This window comes from Orcinus orca, chromosome 17 (assembly GCF_937001465.1).
Source record: "Orcinus orca chromosome 17, mOrcOrc1.1, whole genome shotgun sequence".
Taxonomy (NCBI): Eukaryota; Metazoa; Chordata; class Mammalia; order Artiodactyla; family Delphinidae; genus Orcinus; species Orcinus orca.
The window spans coordinates 87,419,797-87,444,264 of record NC_064575.1 but is presented as its reverse complement, the minus strand read 5'-3'; the positions used below and the strand labels follow the sequence as shown (position 1 = coordinate 87,444,264).

At 46.4% G+C, this 24,468-nt stretch overlaps 1 protein-coding gene across 11 annotated transcripts; it reads left to right on the top strand.

Moving 5' to 3' along the window:
- The first annotated feature begins 132 nt into the window (after positions 1-132).
- Positions 133-23,967, top strand: LOC117199624 (zinc finger protein 252-like). Of its 11 annotated transcripts, none has more exons than XM_049700772.1 (5): positions 133-163; positions 2,695-2,766; positions 3,134-3,260; positions 3,938-4,051; positions 13,424-23,967. In XM_049700772.1, the coding sequence occupies exons 2-5, from the start codon at positions 2,734-2,736 to the stop codon at positions 15,712-15,714; spliced, it is 2,565 nt and encodes an 854-aa protein (XP_049556729.1). In that variant the 5' UTR covers positions 133-163; positions 2,695-2,733; the 3' UTR covers positions 15,715-23,967. The 11 variants fall into 11 exon arrangements, with proteins under 11 accessions (XP_049556729.1, XP_049556727.1, XP_049556728.1 ...); XM_049700771.1 differs by lacking the exon at positions 133-163 and adding an exon at positions 170-470; XM_033419698.2 differs by lacking the exon at positions 133-163 and adding an exon at positions 170-694.
- Positions 23,968-24,468: the final 501 nt, after the last annotated feature.

The window sequence follows — 24,468 nt, the reverse complement described above, 5'->3', positions numbered from 1 at the left end:
CTCCCAAGACAAGTGGGGCCAGTGGCATAGAGTCCTCTGAGCCGCCTAGAGCGACCCGACAGAACCCTAGGATCTGATTGGCCGGTAAGCTGGCGGCGGGGCGGAAGTTCCTAGCGGGCGTTTCCGGTCTGGCGGGTTAACCCTCGCCGGCCTGGTGTGTGGGGTACGTCTACCTTTCTCGGCGGGGCCGAGGGAGTCCTGGCCTCCCCTCGCGCGGAGGTGCCTGCGCCGCTGCGACAGGCGGGACGGCGCGGGGCTGGCCGAGCCGGGGGAGCGCCTGCTCGTGTGGCCTGAGGGGCGGGCCGGGCGGAAACCCGCGCGGGGGTGGGGTCCGGGCTACCCCGGCGCGGAGGCGGGGCGGCGGGCAAGAGCCAGGCTTCACGGAGGAGGCGAAGTTTAGGCACGGTCTGGGGATGCACCGAACCTGTGCTTTTTCTCAGATGAGAGAGAGTACCTTTCACTCATTAGGGGTAGGTTCAGTGAAAGGATGAAGTCGCGAAGGCTGTGCAGCGAGGGGACGTTGGTGCACATCCCGGCGCTGAACAATCCCAGGGCCCATTCATTCGCTCGGTGGGCGCCCAGTACACACTGCCTTGGTGATGATTAAGATTTACTGGGTTTTGTTTGTGGTTTGCGAACACTATGCGAAGCACTTTATACATTTTTCTCACTTAACTCAAAATAGTCACTTAAGGTAAGTGGTGATGTTCTCATTTTATGGTCTGTGGAGAAACACGTCACTTACTCGAGACCCTTCGTTAGGAGGTGGTGTATCTGAGATCGGAACTCAGTCTGGTGGAGCCCAGGACCTATGCTTCTAACAGGAGTGTTACGTGCCTCCCACATGAGGCTGAAAGGGGAGGCAGAGTGCATTTGGAAGGACCACTTGTGCACAGCACACAAAGGGCGTGAGCACCAGGGACCTGTCAAAGGCAAGCCCTGGCTGAGGACCGAGAGGCTGCCTCTGGCCTGGGTGGCCTGAGGAGGAGATTCTGGGATGGCCCAAGAGAAATGAACTGGGCATTAATAAGCTTGGGTTCAGCTGTCAGTTAGAGCCCAACAGAGGCTTAGGCGACGAAGGGGGGGCAGGCAGGGTTTGTTCTGGGTTGTGTCTCTGAGGTTCCCTGGGATTTACCCTCATGGTCACGCTAGACAGAAGTGTTTCTCCCTGTTTCTTTTTTATCATTAGGGAGGAAAAGCCTTTTCTAGAAGCCTTTTTGAAAACTTCCCTTAACATCTTGTTGACCAGAAGATGGGCCTAGGGCCAAAGTAGCTGGGGCCAAGGAAAGTGGGCACATTTCTACCTGAATTAAGGGGTCTGTTTGCATGGAGCAGGCTGTGGGGGCAGAGGCTGACTGTGTGTCAGAGGCCAGTTGGAAAGGTTTTCATGGGAGTGACACCCCGTGTCACCTGTCACCCTAAATTATCACCAGATCTGTGATTCTAAATGTCATATGTATGCTGACAGTTACCAGTGTATACCCAGCCAGCTTCAGCCTCTCTCCTGAAATTTGGACTTGTGGATCGAAATGCCCTCATTCTCCACTTGTACATCTTGTACATCTTGAACATAACATGTACAAGACAACTTTTAATTTTTATCCTTCAGATATACTTCTACGGTATTCCTGGGTAATTGGAGATTTCCTCATCTCAGGTGTTTGGGCCAAACATCTTGGTGTTTCATCCCACACCTAATTTGTCAGCAAATCCTGTTGACTGTACCTTTGAAAGGTATCTGCAATCTGACTGCTTATCACCTGCTACCACCATCTGGTCCAAAACACTATCGTCTCTAGCTGTGTTATTGCTGGGACCTTCCGGTTGGTTTTCCTGCTTCTACCCTTACACCCTCCTCCCTGCCCCCTAGTCCATTTTCAAAGCAGCAGCCGGAGCAGCCACATGTCAAGTCATATCACTCTGCCCAGACCTTCCAGATGCTCCTAATCTCATTCAGAATAAAAGCCTAAGTCCTGTAGCCCAAAAGTTACCCCACCCCACTCTGTCTTGCCCTCCCCTACTCTGCTTCAGCCCCTCTGGTCTCCTTGCCCTTCCTTGAACACGTCAAGTATGCTTGCACCTTGCAACCTTTGCACTTGTGCCTCCCCCTGCCCAGGATGTATCTCCCCTGATACCTACTTAGTGCCGGCCCTCACTCCATCCATATCTGTTTTGATGTTACTTTATCAGAGGTGCCTTCCCTGGCTGCCTTTCGTAAAATATCTCCTCCCAACAGTTGCTGCCCTCGTGCTGCGTGTTGTTTCTCTTCCTTATCCCCTGACACAAGCATCATGTCTGTCAACTTCCCTACGGCTTGTGCACTGCTGTAGAGTAGGAGCTTGTTCTTCTTGTCCTCAGCTGTTTGCCCGCTGCCCAGGATTCTCCTGGGTGGGCCTGAGATACAGACCGTCGTCTCCCCTTGTCAGGTGCACCGCCGGGGACCTGGCTTTCGCGTGTGGCCTTGTTATGCTGTCGTACTACGGGCTGCTGGGGAGGCTTCCTGGGGGGGCAAGGGAATATATAGTCTCAGGCCACTGGGTGCTGAGACCATTGTTCCTTCCTGGGGATTTCAAGTAGCCTACAACTGGGTCTCTGCTGCCACAGACCTCTTGAGGTACAGGCGCGGAAGTCTCAAGTTGCTGTGGGGAGCAGAAGGCGGGTCAGGCTCCATCACACTCTTCCCTTTTGCTACAGCTCTGCCTGCCTCCTCGGGACAAGCTTGGAGACCCAGTGATGGCCCACAGGCAGCTTTTTCCTGGGCCCCAGGTGAGTGGTCTTCGTGGAGACGCCTCAGTGTGGCCTCAGCCCTTTCCTGGCTGGAGTCTCCACGGTTCCCTCTGAGGCACTGGTCTCAGGGTAGTTGGCTCCCTGTCTTCATTGATGTCCTCAACCCTTGGGTTCAAGTCCCTGAAATGTACTCTGGACTGTATCATCTCACCCCTGGACTGGACACAGAGGAGGGCAAGGAATGGGCAGGTAAACACGAGGCAGAATGGTGTCTGCCCCAAAGAGCCCGCTCTTGTGGGGAAGGCAGTCTGGTGCATGTGCTCAGAGGGGTTTTGCCCATCCTGAGCCTAGTGCCTCCCTACCCCCAGGCCCATCCTGGGGTTGCAACAAGATCTTGTCATTCCAGGTCTTAGTTTCCTTCGAGGAAGTGGCCGTCCTCCTTTCCCAAGAGGAGTGGGGCCATCTGGGCCCTGCTCAGAAGAGGCTCTACAGGGATGTGATGCTGGAAACCTATGGGAACCTGGTCTCGCTGGGTGAGGCTCTTCCCAGGAGCTCAGCTCTGGGCTTCCTGCTCCATGAATGGCTCTGGGAACTGGGGCTGGGCTCAAGGCTCAGAGACTTCTCACCCCCTGGGCCCAGACATGGGGCATTTGTGACCCTGGGCCCAGGCAGGCCTGGTCTGGGCAGAGGAGGGGACAGGTGGTGCCAGGGACTCCCCCAAGTTCTTTGTAGGAAGTATGGGAGGAGAACATTATTCATTGAACGCCAAGTATATTCATATCCCCTCAGTTAATCTTCATGCATCTTCGAGGTTGGTGGTAGGATACATAGTTTATAGGTGAACCTGAGGCTGACAAATATCACTTCATTAAGTTCACACAGGTGTCAGGGCAGATCTGGGATTTGCATCCATTTAGCTTCAGAGCCCTGCTTTATACCTGCCTTATACTTAGTCTGCTGTACATCAACACCTCCTCTACCATGAGTCTTCTGCCATGATGTGTTCAGGCCCCAAGTCTGTCCCTTAACTGTGACCCCCAGAAGAACTGGGTTTGACTTTTCGTCAGCTGGGACAGAGGCCTACTTCTGTGTCCATGCTTTGGAGACCAGGTGGCAGGCAAGGTCATGACAGCACACAGACGCTGCCCACGGGGCCATCCTGCGCTGGACCTGGATGAGTTGTCAATCTTGCTTTCTTTCTCTGGAGCAGGACTTCAAGGTTCCAAACCTGATGTCATCTCCAAGCTGGAGCAGGGGGAAGAGCCATGGACCCCACACTCACCAAGAATTGAGGGGAGCTGGATTCGGAGACGCAGGCGTGCAGGTGAGTCTGCAGGAACACCCCCACGTTCTCGTGCCCCTGCTGGCAGGTGCCACCACTTCTCCAGGCCAAATTGCATCACCACCAGAGCTTTGCTTTCCTTCTCCACCTTCTTTCTCTTCTTTTCTCTTTTTTGCTATTAATGGCCCCTATTCTGTGCCCCTGAATGGGGTCATGTTTACCTTACCCTAGAAGATGCTCTTTCAGTTCCTGAAAAGAGCTCGGGTGTCTCCCTAGCAGCTGCCTCCCTACCCTGGCTGCCTCTCAGTCGTTTCCATGTCACCCAGTCCTCAGGCCTTGCTGGCCAGCTCTGCCTTGGCTGCTGGAGACACCACTTGGAGGGTCCACCTGGAGGCTTGCCATCCTGCCCAGACTCTCACCCCTGCTGTTCACTCAGAGTTCCCAGGCTGATTCTGGGCTTCGGAGAAACGCGTGGCTTAGGGCTGCTTCTTGTGTGGCGAAGGATTTGGGCATGTACATAGTAAGCAGAGCAGAGTTCCTGTGCTCTTTGCTGCATGGCAACTAACATTGCCTGGCCTGTTGTGCATTCCTAGCACTGTGCTGGCACAGTGAACTTACACAACCCTCCAGCATCCCTGCAGAGTTGGTGCTCAGGAAAATGAGGCACAGAGAGGTTCAGTTGCTAGCCCGAGGTCACACAGCCAGCCGGGGACAGAGGTGAGTTGGATCTCAGGTGGACTGGCTCCCTACCACACGCCTTTTTTTTTCTTTTTAAAAACAGCTTTTTAAAGGTATATTTAGCATATAATATGCTATGCATATTTTTTAAACTTTTTAAAAAATAAATGTATCTTATTTATTTTTGGCTGCTTCTGGTCTTCATTGCTGCGAGCGGGCTTTCTCTAGTTGCAGCGAACAGGGACTACTCTTCGTCGCAGTGCACAGGCTTCTCGTTGCAGTGGCTTCTCTTGTTGTGGAGCACAGCCTCTAGGTGCACGGGCTTCAGTAGTTGTGGCACGCGGGCTCAGTTGCTCCACAGCATGGGATCTTCCTGGACGAGGGATCGAACCTCTGTCCCCTGCATTGGCAAGCAGATTCTTAACCACTGCGCCACCAAGGAAGTTCCTGCTGTACATTTTTAAATGTACAATTTGGTAACATTTTTGCATATGTATGCACCTGTGAAACTGTCCACTATGGTAGAGATAGCAAACATATTCATTACCCCCAAAAGTTTTCTCATGTCTCTTTGTAATCCCTCCCTCTCACCGCTTCCCACCTCTATCCTGAAGCAATTACTGATCTTCTTACTGTCACTATAGATTACATTTTCTAGAGTTTTACATAATTGACATCATGGAGCATGTATTTTTTTTTTTTTTTTGCCTGGCTTTTCTTGACTCACATAATTATTTTGTAATCCATTCATGTTGTGTGTCAATAATTCAGTTCTTTTTTATTTCTGATAAGTATTCTGTTGTATGGATATACCACAATTTGTTTATCCATTCTCTGTTAATGGACATTTAGATTGTTTCCAATTTGTGGTTAATACAAATAAAGCTGCCATGAACACTTGTGTACAAACCTTTGTTTGCTTGGCCATATTTCCTTTTCTCTTGGAAATACCTAGGAATAAAATGGCTGCATTACATGGCAGGTGTTTATTTAAACTTTTAGGAAACTGCCGAAGTGCTTTCCAAAGCAGTTGTACTATTTTACATTCCCACCAGCAAGGATGAGAGTTCCATTTCCTCAACTTCCTTGCCAACAGTTGGTGTGGTCAGTCTTTTAATTGTAGCCACTGTGATGGATGTGTAGTGGTATCTTATTTTTAATGATTAAAGATGTTGAGCATCTTTTCATGTGCTTGTTTTCCTTCTGGATTTCTTCACTGGTGAATGTCTGCTCAGATCTTTGCCTATTTTTTAATTGTGTTTTTCTTTCCTTATTGTTGATTTTAAGAGAGTTCCTTTCTAAATACAGGAATGTTCTATTTACAGGTCCTTTATCAGATATATACTTTGCATGGATTATTCTCTCACTCTGTGCCTTGTCTTTTTATTCTCTTAACAGTGTCTTTTGAAGAGTAGAAGTTTTAAATTTTGGTGAAGTCCAGTTTGTTAATTTGTTCTTTCATGGATTGTGCTTTTGGTGTCATATCTAAGAAATCTTTGCCTAACCCAGAAGATTTTCTTCTTTGAAAAGAAAATTTTATAATTTAAAATTTTGGGGTGTTGCATTTAAGTTTTGATTCATGTTGAGTTAATTTTTGGTGTGAGGTATGGATCCAAGTTTAATTTTTTACAAGTGAATGTCCAGTTGTTCCAGTACCATTTGTTGAAAAGACTATCCATTCTCCACCTGCACTGCCTTTCTACCTTTGTCAAAAAAATCAGTTGTCCATGGGAGCTGCCTGATGGTCTAGCGGTTAGGATTTGGCACTTTCACTGCTGTGGCCTGGGTTCAATCCCTGGTTGGGGAACTGAGATCCTGCAAGCTGTGTAGCACAACCAAAAAAAAAAAAAAGAGAGAGTTGTCCATATATATGTGAGGTTATTTGGAGCTCTCTGTTCTCTTCCGTTGTTCTATTGTCGATCTTTATACTCCGACACCACACTGTTGTGGATGCTTCATTAAAAGTCTGGAATCAGGTAGCATTTGTCCTCCAATTTTGTTCTTCATTTTCAGAGTTGTTTTGGCTATTCTAGATCCTTTGTATTTTCATATGAATTGAAAAATCAGCTTATTGCTATCTGAAAAAAGTCCTGCTAGCATTTTTGTTAAGATTGCATTGAATCCATAGATCAGTTTGAGGGAAATTGACATATATTGTTTTCTAACCCATGAACAAGATGTATGTCTCCATTTATTTGTCTTAATTTCTCAGTAGTATTTTATACTTTTCTGTGTACAGGCATTTTACGTCTTTTGTCAGATTTATTCCTAAGTGTTTCGTATATTTTTTATACATTTATTTTATTGAAGTATAGTTGATTTACAAAGTTGTGTTAATTTCTGCTGTACCGTTTTATATATATATATATTCTTTTTTTAAATTTATTTATTTTATTTATTTATTTTTGGCTGCATTGGGTCTTTGTTGCTACGTGTGGGCTTTCTCTAGTTGTGACGAGCAGGGTCTACTCTTCGTTGCGGTGTGTGGGCTTCTCACTGGGATGGCTTCTCTTGTTGCGGAGCACAGGCTTTAGGCGTACGGGCTTCAGCAGTTGTGGCACACGGGCTCAGTAGTTGTGGCTCACGAGATCTGGAGCGCAGGCTCAGTAGTTGTGGCGTACGGGCTTTGTTGCTCTGCGGCATGTGGGATCTTCCCAGACCAGGGCTCAAACCCGTGTACCCTGCATTGGCAGGCGGATTCTTAACCACTGCACCACCAGGGAAGCCCTCTTTCATATTTTTCATGTTTTTGTACATGGTATTTTTTTTAATTCCAATTTCTAGTTGTTTATTACTTATAAATAAAAACAGAATTGATTTTTGGGTGCGTACCATGGGAACAGTGGGCATGTAAGGGAATGGGCCCATGATGGCAGGAAGGAGTTAGGGGTAACAAAGTGCTGGAAATAAACAGGTGGTACCATGGCCTCTGTTTCTCTCACCTGGATTTTCCCTGATAAAACATAACCGGTTAAACTTACTTTTAGGGTCCCTCTTAGTTTCTCCACATATAATGCACCACCCTCTGTGGGGCACACAATCTGTTAAACATCGTCCCCTGGTGACCCTTTTTTCACTCTTGTCTTTCCTCCTTACCTGGACTAAGAAGTGGTTCATCTCCCAGGAGAGGTCTGATGTCTGAGCCCATAGTGTCCAGGGGAAGAGAAACATCAACCGAGACAGAGGTGTCCAAGGAGGAGTAGACAGGACCACGTCAGGCTGTGTTGGATTTGATTCTTATCCTAGGAGGGTGGAAAGCTATGGAATGTGTATTTAAAAATAATTTATTTTTGTGCAGTGAACATGTGTCATTTTAGTAGAACAACAGAACTGATCCCTGTAGAGAAGTGTGGTGACAAGAATAAAACATCACCCCAAATCTTGCGTTGGAGAAACGTTCATTCTCGGCATTAGGTGACGGTATTTCATGGACCCCAGATGCATTGGCCCGACCAGATAGAAGTTTGTCTCCCTCGTGTAACAGCGTCCCTGTTTGGTGGATTCTCAGTTTGACATGCTTGTTAGGAGGCCAGCTTGTCTGTCTTGTTTCTCCGCCACCCTCTTGAGCGGCATGCCTAAACACTCACCTCCAGGTTTAACACTGGGTTATGGGAGGAGAGAGTGGAGGAGGCCATTTCACTGCCGTGGAGTCTATGACCTTGTCTGTGACCTTGAAGTTGCCCATGTCGCTTCTACTCACATTCCACTACTGAGAATTCAGTTATGTGGCCACACCTAATACTGTTATTTTCTTAGTGGTTGCTCTGGAACTTACCGTGTACATCTTAACTTATCAGAATCTACTTCTGGTTTATACTAGCAATTCCAGTGACTATAGAATAGTTATTCCTATAGAACGCCATTTCCTCTCCTTCCTTTTTGTTTTTTGTTGTTGTTGTTGTTTTTAAATATTTATTTATTTATTTGGCTGTGCCAGGTCTTGGTTGCAGCATGCGGGATCTAGTTCCCTGACCCAGGGAACCTGGGCCCCCAGTCTTAACCACTGGATCACCAGGGAAGTCCCTGTCCTCCCTTTTTGTGCGTTGTTGTATATCTGTGTGTGTTACAAATTCAACAATACATTCTTATAGTACTTTATATAATTTTATGTCTGTCGTGGAAACTAAAAGAAGAAATGAGAACAGCATATATGTATACAGTTTGTTATATCATCTACTTTCTTATTCACCATTTCTCTTCATTTGTTCCTGTGCATTTAAGTTACATCTGCTGTCGTTTCCTTACTCCAGTGTATCTTTCCTCTTACCCACCTCCTTTGTGCTGTTTTTGTCACGTGCAATACATTTCTATCTGTGATATTGTGATTTATAATAAGAAGTATGTATTTGGTCCTCATCCCGTTTCTGGCACAGAGCTCCTAAAACCCTCGGAATTTCCGAAGTAATGAGAGTAGTGAAAATTGCTCTGTTGTTTTTGAAAATGCCCTAGCAGTCCAATCCAGTAAAATCTGGGCAGCAGTATTTTTAAAAGTCAGTCTTGGAGGTTTGTTGTGACTCAAGGAGGCTGGATGCAGAAAGGGATCCCCCACCCTCTCAACCACACTCACCAGGAATTTCACCTCTTTAGGTTGGAGTTGGAGGGGATGATAGGTGCTGGTGGCCTAGCCTGGTGAGATGTGGGGAGCTTTCCCTGGGAGCTGCAGGGAGAGGGAGCCCCTTCTTGGCCCCACCCAAGAGGAGTAGAGCATCTGTCATGCTGAGCTGGGCGGGTGGAGGTGCGGCGGGTTAGGGCTCACATGCCACACACTCTTGCTGCTCTTGCCAAGTTTTAGTAGATTTTCTTGAAAAACCGTTTTTTCATTTGCTTTTTGCTCTTAGGACAATTTCCAGAGACATTAAAATGGTTGTTAGTTGGGGTTGGGTTTTTTGTTTTGTTTTAATAGTTCTTGCCAGCTTTGTTTTGCTGTGACTTGGATCCATGGAGTTTATTACACTGTCATCAAAGTGGAATTTCCTGACTTTCAATTTTGAAGAATATTTTTGCTGGACGTAGAATACTAGGTTGGCAGTTGTATTCTTCAGTACATTAAAAATGTCCTTCTGTCTGCCGTCTTCCACTTCTGAAGTCGAAAAGTCAGCCTGCGATTTTATTTTGCTTTGAAAGTGATACTTTTTTTTCCTCTTGCTGCTTTTAACATTTCTTTTTTTGGTTTTCAGCAGTTTGGTTATGTTATACCCATGTGTGGTCTTCTTTGCATTGACATTACTTAGGGTTCTTCGAGCTTTCTGAATCTATAGCTTATAGACTTTTGTCAGTTGTGGGAAAACCTAGGCCGAAATTTCTTAAATTATTTCTTCTATTCCTTTTCTCCTCTCCTCCTGGGATTTTGAGAATATACACATTACACTTTCTACCTTGTTGCACCTGCTTCTTATGCTCTTTTCTGTATTCCCTGTCCTATTTTTTTCCTTGCTGTGTTTCAATCTGAATACTTTTCAGATATTACTTAACGCACCTTTCAGTTACGTAATCCTCTGTTCTGTTACCTGCTATCTGCCAATGTACTGTCTTGTCTGTTGAACTCATAATTTCAGTTTTCATTTGATTTCTAGTGAATTCTCTATCTCTTTGTTTTCTTACATATACTAATCATGGTTTGTTTGTTTTAAGCTGGTTCTTGATAATATCTGAATTGCCTGTGGGTTTGTTTCAATTGTATATTTTTCCCCTGGTTTCTTGTCGTTTAGTCTTTTTTTTAAAACATGATTTCTGATATTCAATTGTATCAGTTATTATAGATTAAAAATTATAGAGGCTTTATATGATGTTACATTCTTGAAAGAGGATCAAGTCTCCTGGCAGACAGATAAAATGCCATTGGATCACCTTCCCATGTTAAGGGGTTGGTCTTAAGCTTTGTTAGGGCTGGTCTGATACTCAGGGGAAAATTCCCTACTCATTGTTCCCCTTTGAGGAATGTTAGGGACCTGGTTCATTATTCTGAAAACCAGTAAATAAAACAGTCAAGGATTGATTCTGCTTTTACTAAATGGGTTATCCTTCAGGATAACTAGACAATTCATGAGTAAAAGTTTCTTCATAGAAACTAAGGGTTTAAAAAAAAAAAAAAAGGTCAAACCTGAATCCTGAGATACCAGCTAAAAATTCTAAATACAGAAGACAACTAATCCTACCACCTCCTTCCTCTAACCCTGTACAAAGAACACCGAGCAGTAAAATATCTTCTACCTAGGGCAAAAACAAAGGAATTGCCTCAAAAAACCAAATAGCCCTAGGTAAAGACTTGCAAATTTTGGCATTTGGGGGTGCCCTGGACTTATAGCCACCATCTCATTCAAATGCCCTTCTGATTCATAAATACCCTCATTAGAGTTCCCAAGTATCTTTTTATTGCCTCAATTTAAAATACAAACAGGCATCAACTATAATTCAATTTAAAAAAGAACTAAAAAAATAATAAAAGTAAATTAAAAATTAACTAAAATACAAACAGACAACCAAGGATCCCTGACATCTGAAGCAGCATGAACTGGTGTGAGCCGTTGCTTCTTTTTTTTTTTTTTTTTTTGGCTGCTTTGGGTCCTCGTTGCTGCACGCAGGCTTTCTTTAATTGAGGCGAGCGGTGGCTGCTCTTCGTTGCGGTGCGCGGGCTTCTCACTGCAGTGGCTTCTCTTTGTTGCAGAGCACGGGCTCTAGGCGCATGGGCTTCAGTAGTTGTGGTGCGCGGGCTCAGTAGCTGTGGCTCGCGAGCTCTAGAGCACAGGCTCAGTAGTTGTGGGTCACGGGCTTAGTTGCTCCGCAGCATGTGGGATCTTCCTGGACCAGGGCTCGAACCCGTGTCCCCTGCCTTGGCAGGCAGATTCTTTTTTTTTCTTTATAAGTGGTGGTAGGAGTTTATTTATTTATCTATTTTTGCTGTGTTGGGTCTTCGTTTCTGTGCGAGGGCTTTCTCTAGTTGTGGCAAGCGGGGGCCACTCTTCATCGTGGTGTGCGGGCCTCTCACTATTGCAGCCTTTCTTGTTGCAGAGCACAGGCTCCAGACGCACAGGCTCAGTAGTTGTGGCTCACGGGCCTAGTTGTTCCGCGGCATGTGGGATCCTCCCAGACCAGGGCTTGAACCCGTGTCACCTGCATTAACAGGCAGATTCTCAACCACTGTGCTACCAGGGAAGCCCCGGCAGGCAGATTCTTAACCACTGCACCACCAAGGAGGTCCCGGAGATGTTGCTTCTTGACTCATAGATCACTCTGTTCTGTGGTCTCTTTTTTTGTCACATTCTTCATTCTGTTTCCTACCTGGTGAAATAGCACCTCTTGACAAGGATCATCTTTTTAGACTCTGGTTCCAGGATGTTGAAGACTCTTAACTCCTCAGATACTCCTGACAGAAGCCACAGGAATTCAGGACCTTTACCATCCGCAACCTGCCCCTTCAGACTGCTCCTAGGTTTCTAGAATGAAGTATTGTTTGCTTTTTACCTTTCAGACTTGAATGGTAAAAATCAGTCCCTTTGAAGTACTGGGCGTAGTTCTGCAAAGACAACTTAGCCCAGTGTTAGATCCCACCCAGTTAATATTTTCAGCTCAGTCTCTCAGTTCTGGCTAAACAGTCTGAAAGTGACAGCTCTAATAATAACCACTGTTTACAAAAGAGAGAGTCCATTGTGCTTTCGCAGTCTCTCAAAACTGAGAGGCTACCCTCTCACAGTTCTCACCAGGTTGTCCTTCCACTGGTCTTTGTAGCCACATGATTCAGTGCTTTTGGCTGGGTGGTTTTGGTTTTGGTACATTTCCTTTCACTGAGTCTCAGAATTCAGTTGTGTCACAGTTTTTACAAATTTTCAGGTACTTTTATCCATTGGGAACATGTGGTGTGGACTGTTGTACACATTTGGCTTTTTTGCCTTGTGCTATACCTGCTATTTGAATGGGTAGGTTGCTTCTTTGTTTCTATTTTTCTCTGTTTTCCATGATTTACTTCTGTGAAACCAAGTTGTCCACATCAAATAATTTTTCCCATTATGTGTTACTCAGTGTACCCTTCATTCATTATATATCATTTGTGATACATTTACTTTTCAACAAATGTTTGAATGCCTGTTATGTATAAGCCACGGAAGATGCCTTTTTTACAGAGTGTGCAGCAGTGACATCAGTGTAGGTGCTGACCGTCCAAGCCTCCACCACTGACTTCCCCATCTCCCTCCTCGCCTTTTTTTTTTTTTTTTTTTTTTTTTTTTTTGATGTGGACCTTTTTTTTTTAAGTCTTTATTGAAGTTGTTACAATATTGCTTCTGTTTTATGTTTTGGTTTGAGGCATGTGGGATCTGAGCTCCCTGACCAGGGATGGAACCCTCACCCCCTGCATTGGAAGGTGAAGTCCTAACCACTGGACCACCAGGGAAGTCCTCCCTCCTCACCTTCTGAGGGCGCCTCTCCCTCAGGTCACACCTCGAGGTTCCTGCTCCATCTGTGCCTGGTTAGCCCATCTGAAATGGAGGCATTTCACCTTGGGTTTCTTCCCTCCCTCCTTTCTTCCCTCCTTCCTTCCCACACCAGCTTTCATTGCTCTGAGAGCATGCTTCTCTCTCCTCGCCTTCTCTTTTCTCTTCCCAGTAAGGTCATTTTTGGTTTTGCATTCTGAAAATCCAAATCCTCCTAGGAGATAATTGTTTCATATAAATGTTTCTATTTATGCTCTAAGTATTTCCCATAGTAAAACATGAGTAACTCTTTTTTTTTTTTTTTTTTCAGGTTATGTCTCTAGGAAGGAAAAAAAAGAATTGACTCCAAAGCAGGAAATTTCTGAAGAAATGGAATCCCAGAGAACAAAATTAGAAGAGCTTGTAAGGAATATTTCCAAGGAATCTGATTTTGAAGAGATGACTAAAACTGAGGGAAAGCTAAATAATTGCTGGGGGAAATATGCAGTGGCGGGACTTAAGAAGGATTTCCCCCAGAAGAGTAATTTCAGGCCAGTGACAGTGACACATGTGAAAACCCCCTTGGGGGAAAGAGGTCCGAAATTCAGTGCAGCTGAGGTAAACTGCGCTGCAGACGCAAGTTCTGTCAGAAACTGCAGACTGTCTTCAGGGAAAAGTCTCCACCAGTGTGTGTCATGTGTAGAAAACTTCCAAACGAGTAAGGACCTCACTAACCTCCAAAGTTTCTGTGTAGGAGAACAAGCCTGTCAGGCAGATGTGTTTGTGAAAGTGCCTGGGCAGAGTTCAGTTTTCAGTGAGAACCAGAGGATTAACAGTCCAGAAAAAGCCTTTGAAAAGTGTGCTGTGTGTGGAATAGCTTTTGGTCAGAGCAGAGCTCTCATTCAGCACCCGGGAATTCACAGTGGAGAGAAGCCCTGCGGGTGTGAGGAAGGTGGCAGAGCTTCCCATGCCCGTCCCTATGCCATGCAGCACTGTAACACTTACACTGGAGAAAGACCCTGTGAGGCTAACGAATGTGAGAAAGCTCTTAGCACATGTCCGTCTTACATTCAGCATTGTCAAGTTCACACTGAGGTGAAGCCCCATGAGTGCAGTCAGTGTGGAAAAGCCTTTAGTCATAGCTCTAACCTGATCCATCATCAGAGAGTGCATAGTGCAGAGAAGCCATACATGTGTGTGGAGTGTGGGAAAGCCTTCCGGAGACAGTCACACCTCACTCAGCATAAGAGAACCCATTCTGGAGAGAAACCCCATGACTGTGCTGAGTGCGGCAAAGCCTTCAGCGCACGATTGTCTCTCATTCAACATCAGAAAACTCACACAGGAGAAAAGCCCTATGAGTGTAACGAATGTGGAAAATTCTTTAGCCTGAACCGAACCCTTATTGTTCATCAGAGAATCCACACTGGAGAGAAACCCTATAGGTGTAATGAATGTGGAAAATCCTTCAGTCAGCACTCACAAGTTATTCAACATAAGAGGGTTCACACTGGAGAGAAGCCTTATATCTGCAATGAGTGTGGGAAATCCTTCAGTGCTCGCCTGTCCCTCATCCAGCATCAGAGAATTCACACTGGAGAGAAACCTTATGGGTGTAATGAGTGTGGGAAAACCTTCAGTCAAAAGGGACACCTTACTCAGCATCAGCGAATTCACACTGGAGAGAAGCCCTATGAGTGTAATGAGTGTGGAAAAGCTTTCAGCCAGAGTTTTAATCTCATTCACCATCAAAGGACACACAATGGCGAGAGGCCCTATGAATGTAACGAGTGTGACAAAGCCTTCAGTGTTCTCTCCTCCCTTGTCCAGCATCAGAGAGTGCACAACGGAGAGAAGCCCTACGAGTGCCACAGCTGTGGGAAGGCCTTTAGTCAGGGCTCACACCTAATCCAGCACCAGAGGAGTCACACTGGAGAGAAGCCCTATGAGTGTAGCAAGTGTGGGAAAACCTTTGGACAGATATCCACCCTAATTAAGCATGAGAGGACACACAATGGGGAGAAGCCCTATGAGTGCGGCGACTGTGGGAAAGCTTTCAGCCAGAGCGCACACCTCATCCGCCATCGAAGAATTCACACTGGGGAGAGCCCTTACACGTGTAGTGACTGTGGGAAGGCCTTCAACGTCCGCTCCTCCCTCATTCAGCATCTCAGGGTTCACACCGGCGAGAAGCCTTATGAGTGCAGTGAGTGTGGCAAGGCCTTCAGCCAGCATTCACAGTTTATTCAGCATCAGAGGGTTCACACTGGAGAGAAACCCTACACATGCAGTGAATGTGAGAAATCATTCAGTGCACGCTTGTCCCTTATCCAACACCAGAGAATTCACACTGGAGAGAAGCCCTATAAATGCACTGAATGTCAAAAATCCTTCCGACAAAGCTCTCACCTCATTCGACATCAGAGAATCCACAGTGGAGAGCGACCTTACATGTGTAGTAGATGTGGGAAAACTTACAACCAGAGAATATCTCTTATTAGTCATGAGAAAGTTCACAGACTCCACGGTGGAGAGCAAACCTGTCGGCGTGACGAGTGTGGGGAGCTCTTTGGCGCACAGGCAGCATTCATGCAGCACCGGAAGGTTCATAGTGGAGAGTGACTCACTCTGTCTGATACATTCTTCACAGTTTTACAGCAGGAGAGTTCTACTGATAAGAAAGCTCAGTTTATGACTTTCCTTTTGGAAATTCAGCTCTTAAGGAATTAAACTATCTCCCAATGTGCTGCTCACTGAAGGCAGGCTGCTGAATTATGTGGTAAATGTTCCAAGGTAACATGCCTTCCCTCAGACCCAGAGGATGGCTCTCTGCTTGAGTGTTTTAAGTGAATGCAACTTAAATATACTTTCCTAGATCATGTTTTTATAGCACCAGACCTTAGTGTACAGTTAGATGTTTCATTTGGCCCCTGTCTTTCTTTTCTTTCCTCTTCATCATCTATTTCAGCTTCAGGAAAAGTAACTGAGATCCTTGAACTTTCGAGTGTGATTGGGTTGGGGTTTTCTTATTTGTTTGTTTGTAGGGCCTTTTCAAAATGTTTTTGTTCTATTTTGAGGGATATGATACCTTTAACTTCAAAGGGGTTGTCCCTTTTCAGCATCCGGTAATCCACAGAGGTGAGAAGGCATATGAGTATAAGTAGAGTTTGTTAAGGAATGAGGTGAGGCTTGTGTGTAGATTCAAACTGTTGAGATGGTGCTAGGAAGTCAGGTGACTCATGTAAACTGGGGTTTCCTACAGGGTAATTTGAAAACAAAAAAACCCGTGAATTGGAGGGGTGGAATAGGCATAAAGTAGACACAGGCTCGCGTGGGACCTGGGACACAGCTTACAGATTCTGTTGGTATATTCTAGATCCACTTCTGAGGGAGAGAAGGTGAGTGGTTGGAGCTGTTCCCTTTCACTGGGCGGCCTCGCACCGAGCAGACTCTGGTGAGGAGGGCAGGTCCTCCTGCTGCCAGAGGACAGGATTCCAGGTGAGGCAGGGACACGGCATTAAGCACCTTTTCGTGGGTAGGTTATCGTGCAGGCTGTTTGTCAGCCTTGGACCCCTGTCTGCATGCTGTAAACATGCTTTTGTCCCTCCTGGGAGCTGTATTAGTCAGTGGTGTCTCAGTGCCCGTGGTCCTCCCACCTGATGCTTGAGGTGATGCTAAACATCCTGGGAGCTGATTTCCTGAGCACAGTCTTCAGAGTGGCTGCCCCTGGTTCATCACGTGTGGTTTGCTGCAGTGTCCTCAGAACCCCATTCTCCAGAAGTTTCTATGGCACTTCCTTCTGTTTTTGTGGAGGAAAGAGTAGCATCAAAATGGGCTGAAAAAGGGTTATAAATATGAGAGATTCAGCAGAAGGAGTCTGTGAGAGACAGTTCTAGAAACAAATCTGGCAACTGAAAGTGGCTGTTGAGAGTCTGATGAGAAGCTGGTACCGTGTGTGAACCCTCGAGAAGGGGCTAACAGGATCTGGCACGGGCTGCAGTGGGACGGCGCTTTATGAATAAGGCAGGGTAAGAATGGAGTGAAAGAGGAGCAGTGAATTGCTTAATAGCTGGACATTCTATTCCTTTATAGTATCCTTTTCAATAACAAGTTTATTCCTATTTTCCTGCTTTATTAAAGAAACTTTCTCTTAGAAGTTAACTGACCTTTTTTCCTTATGTTGACTTGACCTATGGCTCAGGCCTTATTTTCCAGGCTCTTGTCTATATAGCAGTAGTATTGGTCTTTACTTGTTTTAGAATTTTGAGGAGCTGATTGAAAAATCTGCCTCTTAATGATACTTCTCCTAAGCACACTTCACCACAAATAGCTTTGACATTTTTTAAAACTGGAATTAATACACTGTGATAATAATGGTTATCATGTGCTAGACAAAAATTCTGACTGAGTCAACAAACCTTTACCTTTTTACCTTAGTGTGTGCGAGGCACTGTGATGAATGCTTCTCCTGGGTTTTCTGATTTAATCCTCACATCACCTCAGTGAAGTAGGTACTTTTATTAGCCCTGTTTCACAATGAGACTGAGGCACAGAGAGGCTGCTCGGGGGCGGCTCTGGTACCGCATGGCTCTGCCGCCCACAGTCGTGGATCCCCCACTGGGCACCTGCCCCAGGCCCACACCCGCTGCACCCCCAGCACCCCAGGCAGGGAGCTTGCAGTCCTGAGGCTGACCCATCTGACTAATTCTGGCCCATTGAAGTTGTATGTTTCACTTAATGTGGTTTGGTGGATAGGTCTTGTAGATGTGTTATCAATGAAGGAAAATGGGAAGATGGTCCAAAGTTGGGAGCCTCTGGCTTGTGACTTTACTAATCATTGCCCGATTGCCATGTTCCAAAAAGAGAGGGCATGTCTGTCTTTTCCTGAGGTGACTGGACACCTTCATCTCCTGAGCTGTGTCAGAAGCTCCTCCCATGGCTCTCCTGGCTTCAGTCTGAGATGGGGCCTTGGAGCTTTTTATCCAGTTACACCTTCTGCTGTAGAGAAAGGACTTCTGGAAGGAAGGAAAAGAAGTTCCCTGTTCTTGCTCCAAGGATCTCCTTGGCGTCCTTGCAAGAGACACAAGGACTCGGAGGCTGTGGCAGTGTCTTCCTTGCAGCCATACAATTAGAATGCCAAATCGGGAGGAAATATGTGGGGTTTTTTTCTTTATACATTCATCTTTACATATGGTGGACAGTTTACTTAATTGAGAACCTCAGCTTTTATTCTAATTCTCTGTTTTAGGTTGTGTGGCTAAAATGTCTTTATGAGTAACTCCTGCAGTGAGTTTGGATTATGTCTTAGTTTTCAGTTAAATGTTTTACCCAAAATGTACTGAATTTTATTTACATAGCTAATGTTGTCCATTTCAGTCATAAATATCCCTGTTAGCCAGTCTTACCTAGCTGGGCGATGGCATTAGTATTGATTGGAGCCAGACTGTCTCCTGACGGTTCGAAGCCTCTCTGTGCTGCATGGTGAGGAGCACAGGGCGCCCATCCACCTGGTGCCGCCTGGCGTCTTAAACCCAGCCGATTACCTGTGGTTGAGAAGGGCATTTCGGTTTCCCCAGTTGATGCGAAGAAGCTGTTTCTAAAGGAGTTTTGTGACAGTGCCAGCAGATGTACAACCTTCCAAAATCCCCCCTGTGGCCCGGGCTTTCATCACCTGAAAGGTACTAGAAACAGGGAGATGGACAGTGGCCAGGACAGTTTTGACATTCAGGAGGTTGAGCTCTGGTCAGCAGACATCGTACCGTCTGTCTAGCACTCATCCCGAAGATGCCCCTATTCCTGTTGCTCTATTTGGTCAGGCTCAATACCCTCACACGGGGAAGAATAAGGATATTTTCAGGTCCCCCTGGAGCCGCTGTTCTGGTGAGGTGACAGGTGTTCTCTCTCACCTACCTGCTGCACAGCAGGCGGGTGAAGTCTCCTGCCTTAGATCTCCATGTATTGGTAGTTCTTGCCACAGGCTGTGTGGGATTATGACTGGAAGGAACTCAGGGCAGTTAATACTTGGAGGAAGACATTGTTTACTACTCATTGAACTAGTAGAGTTGGTTGCAGTTTGGATGATCTGCTCCCCATGAAACACTTTTGTAGCCTAACCGGACTTGGGGGCCGGACATTGGCAGTAGGTGGGGTTGGTGTGGGGGTGTTGAGAAGGGCCCCTACCTTCAAGCTTGTGCGGCAGGAGCTGCCCAAGGACTCAGCCTTCCTGGCAGACAGCCGTCACTATGAGGGTGTGGGTCATGGGGCCCAGCCAGGACCTGCTCCCTGTGTGGGTGTCAGGAGTGTCATATTTGTAAATCCAGAGTTGTTTTGTTAGTTCTGGTGTCTGCCTATTGCCAGAACATGGGATTATTAGGTAAAATTCCCAGAGACTTCGGGTGGCCTTTGCTGTCAGGAGAAAGGACGCCCCAGACAGTGGGGGCAGGTGCTGAGGGGTCACAGGAGCCCTTCACTTTTCTTGTGTCTGCCTGTCTTATGGTATTTCCACTGATGCCTTGGTGTGGTGGACTCCTGAGGATGACCTATGTCCTTGACCTCCACCACTAGCTCTTGAACCACAACTGAAGATGTGAATCATAAGGGGACCAAGATCTGCTCTTTCTGCTGTAAATGATGGTCTGCCCATAAGTGCCTGTTAATGTGTTGTGTGTTCCCCTGCCAATCCTACTGGTTTATCATGTGTAGTTGACATTTCTTCTTTCCGCACTAATTTAGGTTTTACTTGAGTTTCATGCGTTTATTCACAAGCGTTGAAAGGTAGCGGGTGGATTCCATTATTGCTTATGTTCATGCAAGAGTGGGTAGCAAGTGACTCAAGCTGCTGCCTTGAGTCTGAGGACCTGAGTTTCCAGGCAGCGGGACTGCACTGGGATGTTTTCACTTTAACACTGCATACGTGCAGCATCTTCTGTGTATCTGAAGATGGGACCAGAAGAAAACTGCAGGATGGAAGTTTGAGGGGTTAGTTGTGGGCACTAGGGCTCCTAGTTGTAAGTAACAGACACCTACTTAAGATAACCTGAGCAAAGAAGGGAGCACCATCTGTCAGGATCCAGGGGGGTCTTACGGGGCCCCAGGTGAGGAAACAGCTGCAGTCAGGAACTGGAAAGGTTTCTGGATTTCCCACCCCTGGATTGTATCCTGGTTTCCCTGCAGACCTGCCTTCTCAGTTTAATAGTGCACTGGGCTGAAAAACTGGCTGCCACCACAGTTACTGGGTTCACATCTGCTTCTTCCAAGAGACCTGCCAGAATAAGGCTGGGAACTTAGTATTTTAATTCATATTCTAAGGAGAGGATGCTGTCCAGTCTCTGGTCTGGTGTCCATTCACGTACCCATAAACCTGTGGGACTCCAATGAATGTGGCCATGGGTGCAGAGTTTGGGGAATGGACTCTGGCCCACCTGGGTTGGATGTCAACACCTGACCAGTTGGCTGTGTCCAGAGGGGCAGGATGGCTGCTGGGGCTACTGTATTTGTTGAGTGGACAAGAGCAGATCCTTGAATAGGGGGTGGGGGCATTAGAAGGCCATGTAGGTAGCGACCTAGGAAGGGATAGCTGGAGGACAGGAGGGCCTTGTGAATGGGAAAGGGGCTGGAAAGGAACCTACTGCTCTTAGCAGAACTTATGAGCCCCCAACCAGCACCAGGCTCTATGGGAGAAATAGGCACCAGAATTGGCCTGGGCAAGTCCTGCCCCGACCTTAGCAACCTGCTCTGGGGACTCAGATAGTCCTAGCAGCATCGGCTTTGGGCTTGGCCACATCTCCAGGTGTTGGAGCATCGTGCCAGGTGTGGCCTGGTCTGGACAGAGGGTTAGAGTGAGTGCAGGGGGTGGGGGGACAGGGGTAGGTCTGGGATGGTGCACAAAGATGCTGACACAAGGGCATCTGGACTGAGGTTCCAAGTCCCTAAAATGTGGGCTTGGGGTGGGGGGGCATCTCAGCTGCTCCTGAGTCTGTGAGCTCTACAGAAGAGCTAGGGTTCAGCAGTTGTGTTCCAGGCCTGACTCCTGGAGACATTCCTTCAGCAGTGGGCAGAAGTGCTGGCAGATGCCCTGTCCCTAGCATGGGGGCTGCACCACGTGGTCTAGCACCCCTGTGTCCAGCCTCCAGGATTTCCTGCCTCCGCCACCAGCCTCTGCTACAAAACCTGCTAAAGCTTCTCCACTGCTCAAGGTATTCCCACAACCGACCTGTATGAAAAGATGGGCAAAGCTCATTAGTAATCGCGGGCCTGCAAAATGATATCACTGTGAGATGCCGTATTACACTCACCAGATTAGCAAAAATTAAAAGTTTGATGACGACAAGTGTTGCAAAAAATGTAGAGCAACAGTTACTCTCACACACTGTTGATAGGAATGAAGTTGGAACAACACACTGGAAAATACTCCGGCACTGTTAATAAAGATGCAAATAGCCCACAACCCAATTCCACTCCTACACATACACACAGCAGAGACTTGCGTGAAAACCAGGAGATGTGTCCCAAAATGTTCATAGCAGCTGTGTTTGTAATAGCAATACCTGCTAACAATCTAATGTAGGTGGAAAGACAAAAGGTTTTATTCATACATACAATGGAAAACTTTATCAGAATGAATTACCCTCAGCTACCCGCCTCAACATTCTTGAGCTGTCACCTTGCAGTGGAATGTGGGTTTTCCTAAATACACGCCAATTTTGATTGCTTCTAGCAACTGAACCCCAGCGTACTCAGGGGATGAGTGCAGTGTGACCTGAGAGGGAATGCCTCATAGCAAAGAATGGCAAGACTTTGTCAGTTTACTATCAACAGAAACCTGGGTAATGTAAATGGGAATAGATTCTAGGGCTGTTAGACTAGAGGAGAGAATGTACTGAATTTGTTACATGACAGATGGCTAATTCAGGGAGCTATCTCAGCAGTGACTGGCTGATGGAAGTCTGTATGCGGTGTGGCCTGCATTGATGAGGCTGGTATGTCAGATCTGCCTGAATTCACAGTGCAGGACAGTCAGAGGCTCGGGCGATGGGAATGCTGGAGTGGATGCTGTGGGACCTGCCCACCCACCCCTGCCTGTGTCCTCCAGGAGAGTCTAGAGACACTTCTTTCACCCAGGCTTTGAGAAATGCGTTGGTGATGGGCGTGCCAGCATCCATGAAAGACTACAGTGGCTATTTTCTATAGGCTGGGAATGATGGTAAGAGGGGCTGTCATGAAAATGGTTTCCATGCTCAGTGGGGGTGGTCAAATAGCAGACAGTAGCATGTAACCCTTTCAAAGACAGGGCAGTCATGTCACTGTAACAGGCCCAGGGCAAGAGTAGTAATAGAATTGTTTGACCACATGTTTTGGCCCTGGATAATGGTGATGGTGACTGAAATAAGTAGGCAGCCTACTAAAGGTTATATCAATACTAGTGAAAAAAACATTAAATCTGGTGAAAAGACACCTGAACCTCATGAAAGAAGAAGAGGCAAGCTTTCCCTTGGGGAAAGACCCTGATACTCTTCCCAAAATTTATACTATGTTTTATTCTCTCCCCCAAAGGGAATGTGGCCATTTGATGGGGTAACTGTACATTAGAAGACAGGAAATACCCACACTTTTCAAGGATGTGAAAGTAAAAATTAGCTCGGACTCAGAAAGAAAAAATCTGGTAAACTGTTCATCAGGCTAGAATAACAGACACAGATAAAAAAACCAGCTTCAGAGTTAATAGGAAACAATATTTCTCCCAAAGAGATGTGCAGCTACAAAATGCAACATTCTGCCTCTGCTTTCTTGCTCGTGGAGAAACTTTATTCTGTAACATCAGCAAGTGTTGGAAACGACATCAAGAATGAAACACCCCACTCTTGGTGGATCTAAGTCACTGACGCAGAGGAGCAGCCTTGATTTACAGCTGGAATCAGATAATGAGTTTTGGACACCACGTTCCACATCTAAATTTTGTGGTTTCCAAGGAAACAGGAGCTTAGGTCCATTTCACAGTCCAGACCTGAGGATGACCCACGATGACTCAGCCCTGCCTTGCCTGCCTATCAAGACACTGCTCCACTTAGATTTCACCTAAACTCCACCCCTCCCAAGTCCTGTAACAACTCTGTTTTCCTTTCTTTGGTGAGACACTTGTCGTTCGTGTGTTTGTTGCCCTCACTGTAATGGATCTATAACCCTGACTTTGTCAGAGTATAAGTGGTCTGAGGTTGATTGGGCTATGGCAGGGGTTACTGGACTCTGGCTCTGAATTTATGTTAATTCAAAATCTTGTTCAGCAGCCAGTGTAGGAGCTTAGGGAGTCAACGGGCAAATGAAGTTTTAGCTCAGGACCATCTCATGGTAGGATCGGAGGGACCCAAAAATCACCCCATGGTATTTACCCAGATCAAGAATACATAGGAGGGGTACACACACTGACCATGTCAGAATCCTCACGTGAGTCCTCTGGCTCATGGAGCGAGGGCTGTTATGATAGAAATATTTGGATTAGACAGGACAGGAGGTGGGTCCAGCTCCCCCCTTGTATACTGGATTACTCTGAGCAAACTAAACTCTCAGACTGTGCTTGTGGGCAAAATGGGGATAAAAATACCAATCTCTGAAGGAGTATTAGGGGGTTAGGTAGAACCAAGTTTACAGAGTAACCAGTGTGCTGCTCAGAACACAGCAGGGGCAGAGCAAAGCCAGCTCTCTTCCCTGCCACCCTTGTCAGAGAAGCAAGAACTGTAGAAAGAGCATATCGCCTTTGGAGAGGGACAGCCTGGGTAATAATCCTACCTCTACCTCACTGGCCTGTTTTCTCATTTGTAAAAAAGAAGAGGGGGTGGGTTGTGGGGCAACTCGTATTACAGAGAGATTTATGTGTGATAACCCATGGAACATTGTGGCATCATTTTTTCCCAGAGAGCACTCTCTTACCTTAACAGAGAACTAGTATTGTTGATTCATGGGTTCATGTAATCACAAACATATATAATTAGTACCTATTGTGAGTATGGTTCTAGATGCTGGGGACAGAGCCGTGAATGAAACAAAATCCCTGCCCTCATAGAGCATACATTCTAGCATGGGAGAAAGATGGTGAGCAGATAAATGGACGGTGGTGAATGCTCCAACATTCTGTTTTTCTATGAAGAAAAATAGAGGGGGGAAGGGAGTAGAATAGCTGGGCATGGAACAGAAGAAGTAAGGTATCCTTTCCATCTACTACGGCTGAAGGAACACCTCAGGAAGCTCTCATCTTAGAAGAATACAGCAAGTAGCTGCAGGGCCCGGGTCCCCAAGCCCTGCATGCTGCGTGCCCTGTGATGGGCACAGTTGTTTCCCCCTCAACACTGCGGGCCTGCTTGAGGGTGAGGACTGGTCTTTATT

Excerpts from the sequence above, each read along its gene's own strand:
- LOC117199624 (XM_049700770.1), top strand. The coding sequence starts at position 2,993 with ATGGTGTCTGCCCCAAAGAGCCCGCTCTTGTGGGGAAGGCAGTCTGGT. Across the intron at positions 3,261-3,937 it reads TGGGAACCTGGTCTCGCTGG|GACTTCAAGGTTCCAAACCT; the intron begins GTGAGGCTCTTC and ends TCTCTGGAGCAG. Across the intron at positions 4,052-13,423 it reads TCGGAGACGCAGGCGTGCAG|GTTATGTCTCTAGGAAGGAA; the intron begins GTGAGTCTGCAG and ends TTTTTTTTTCAG.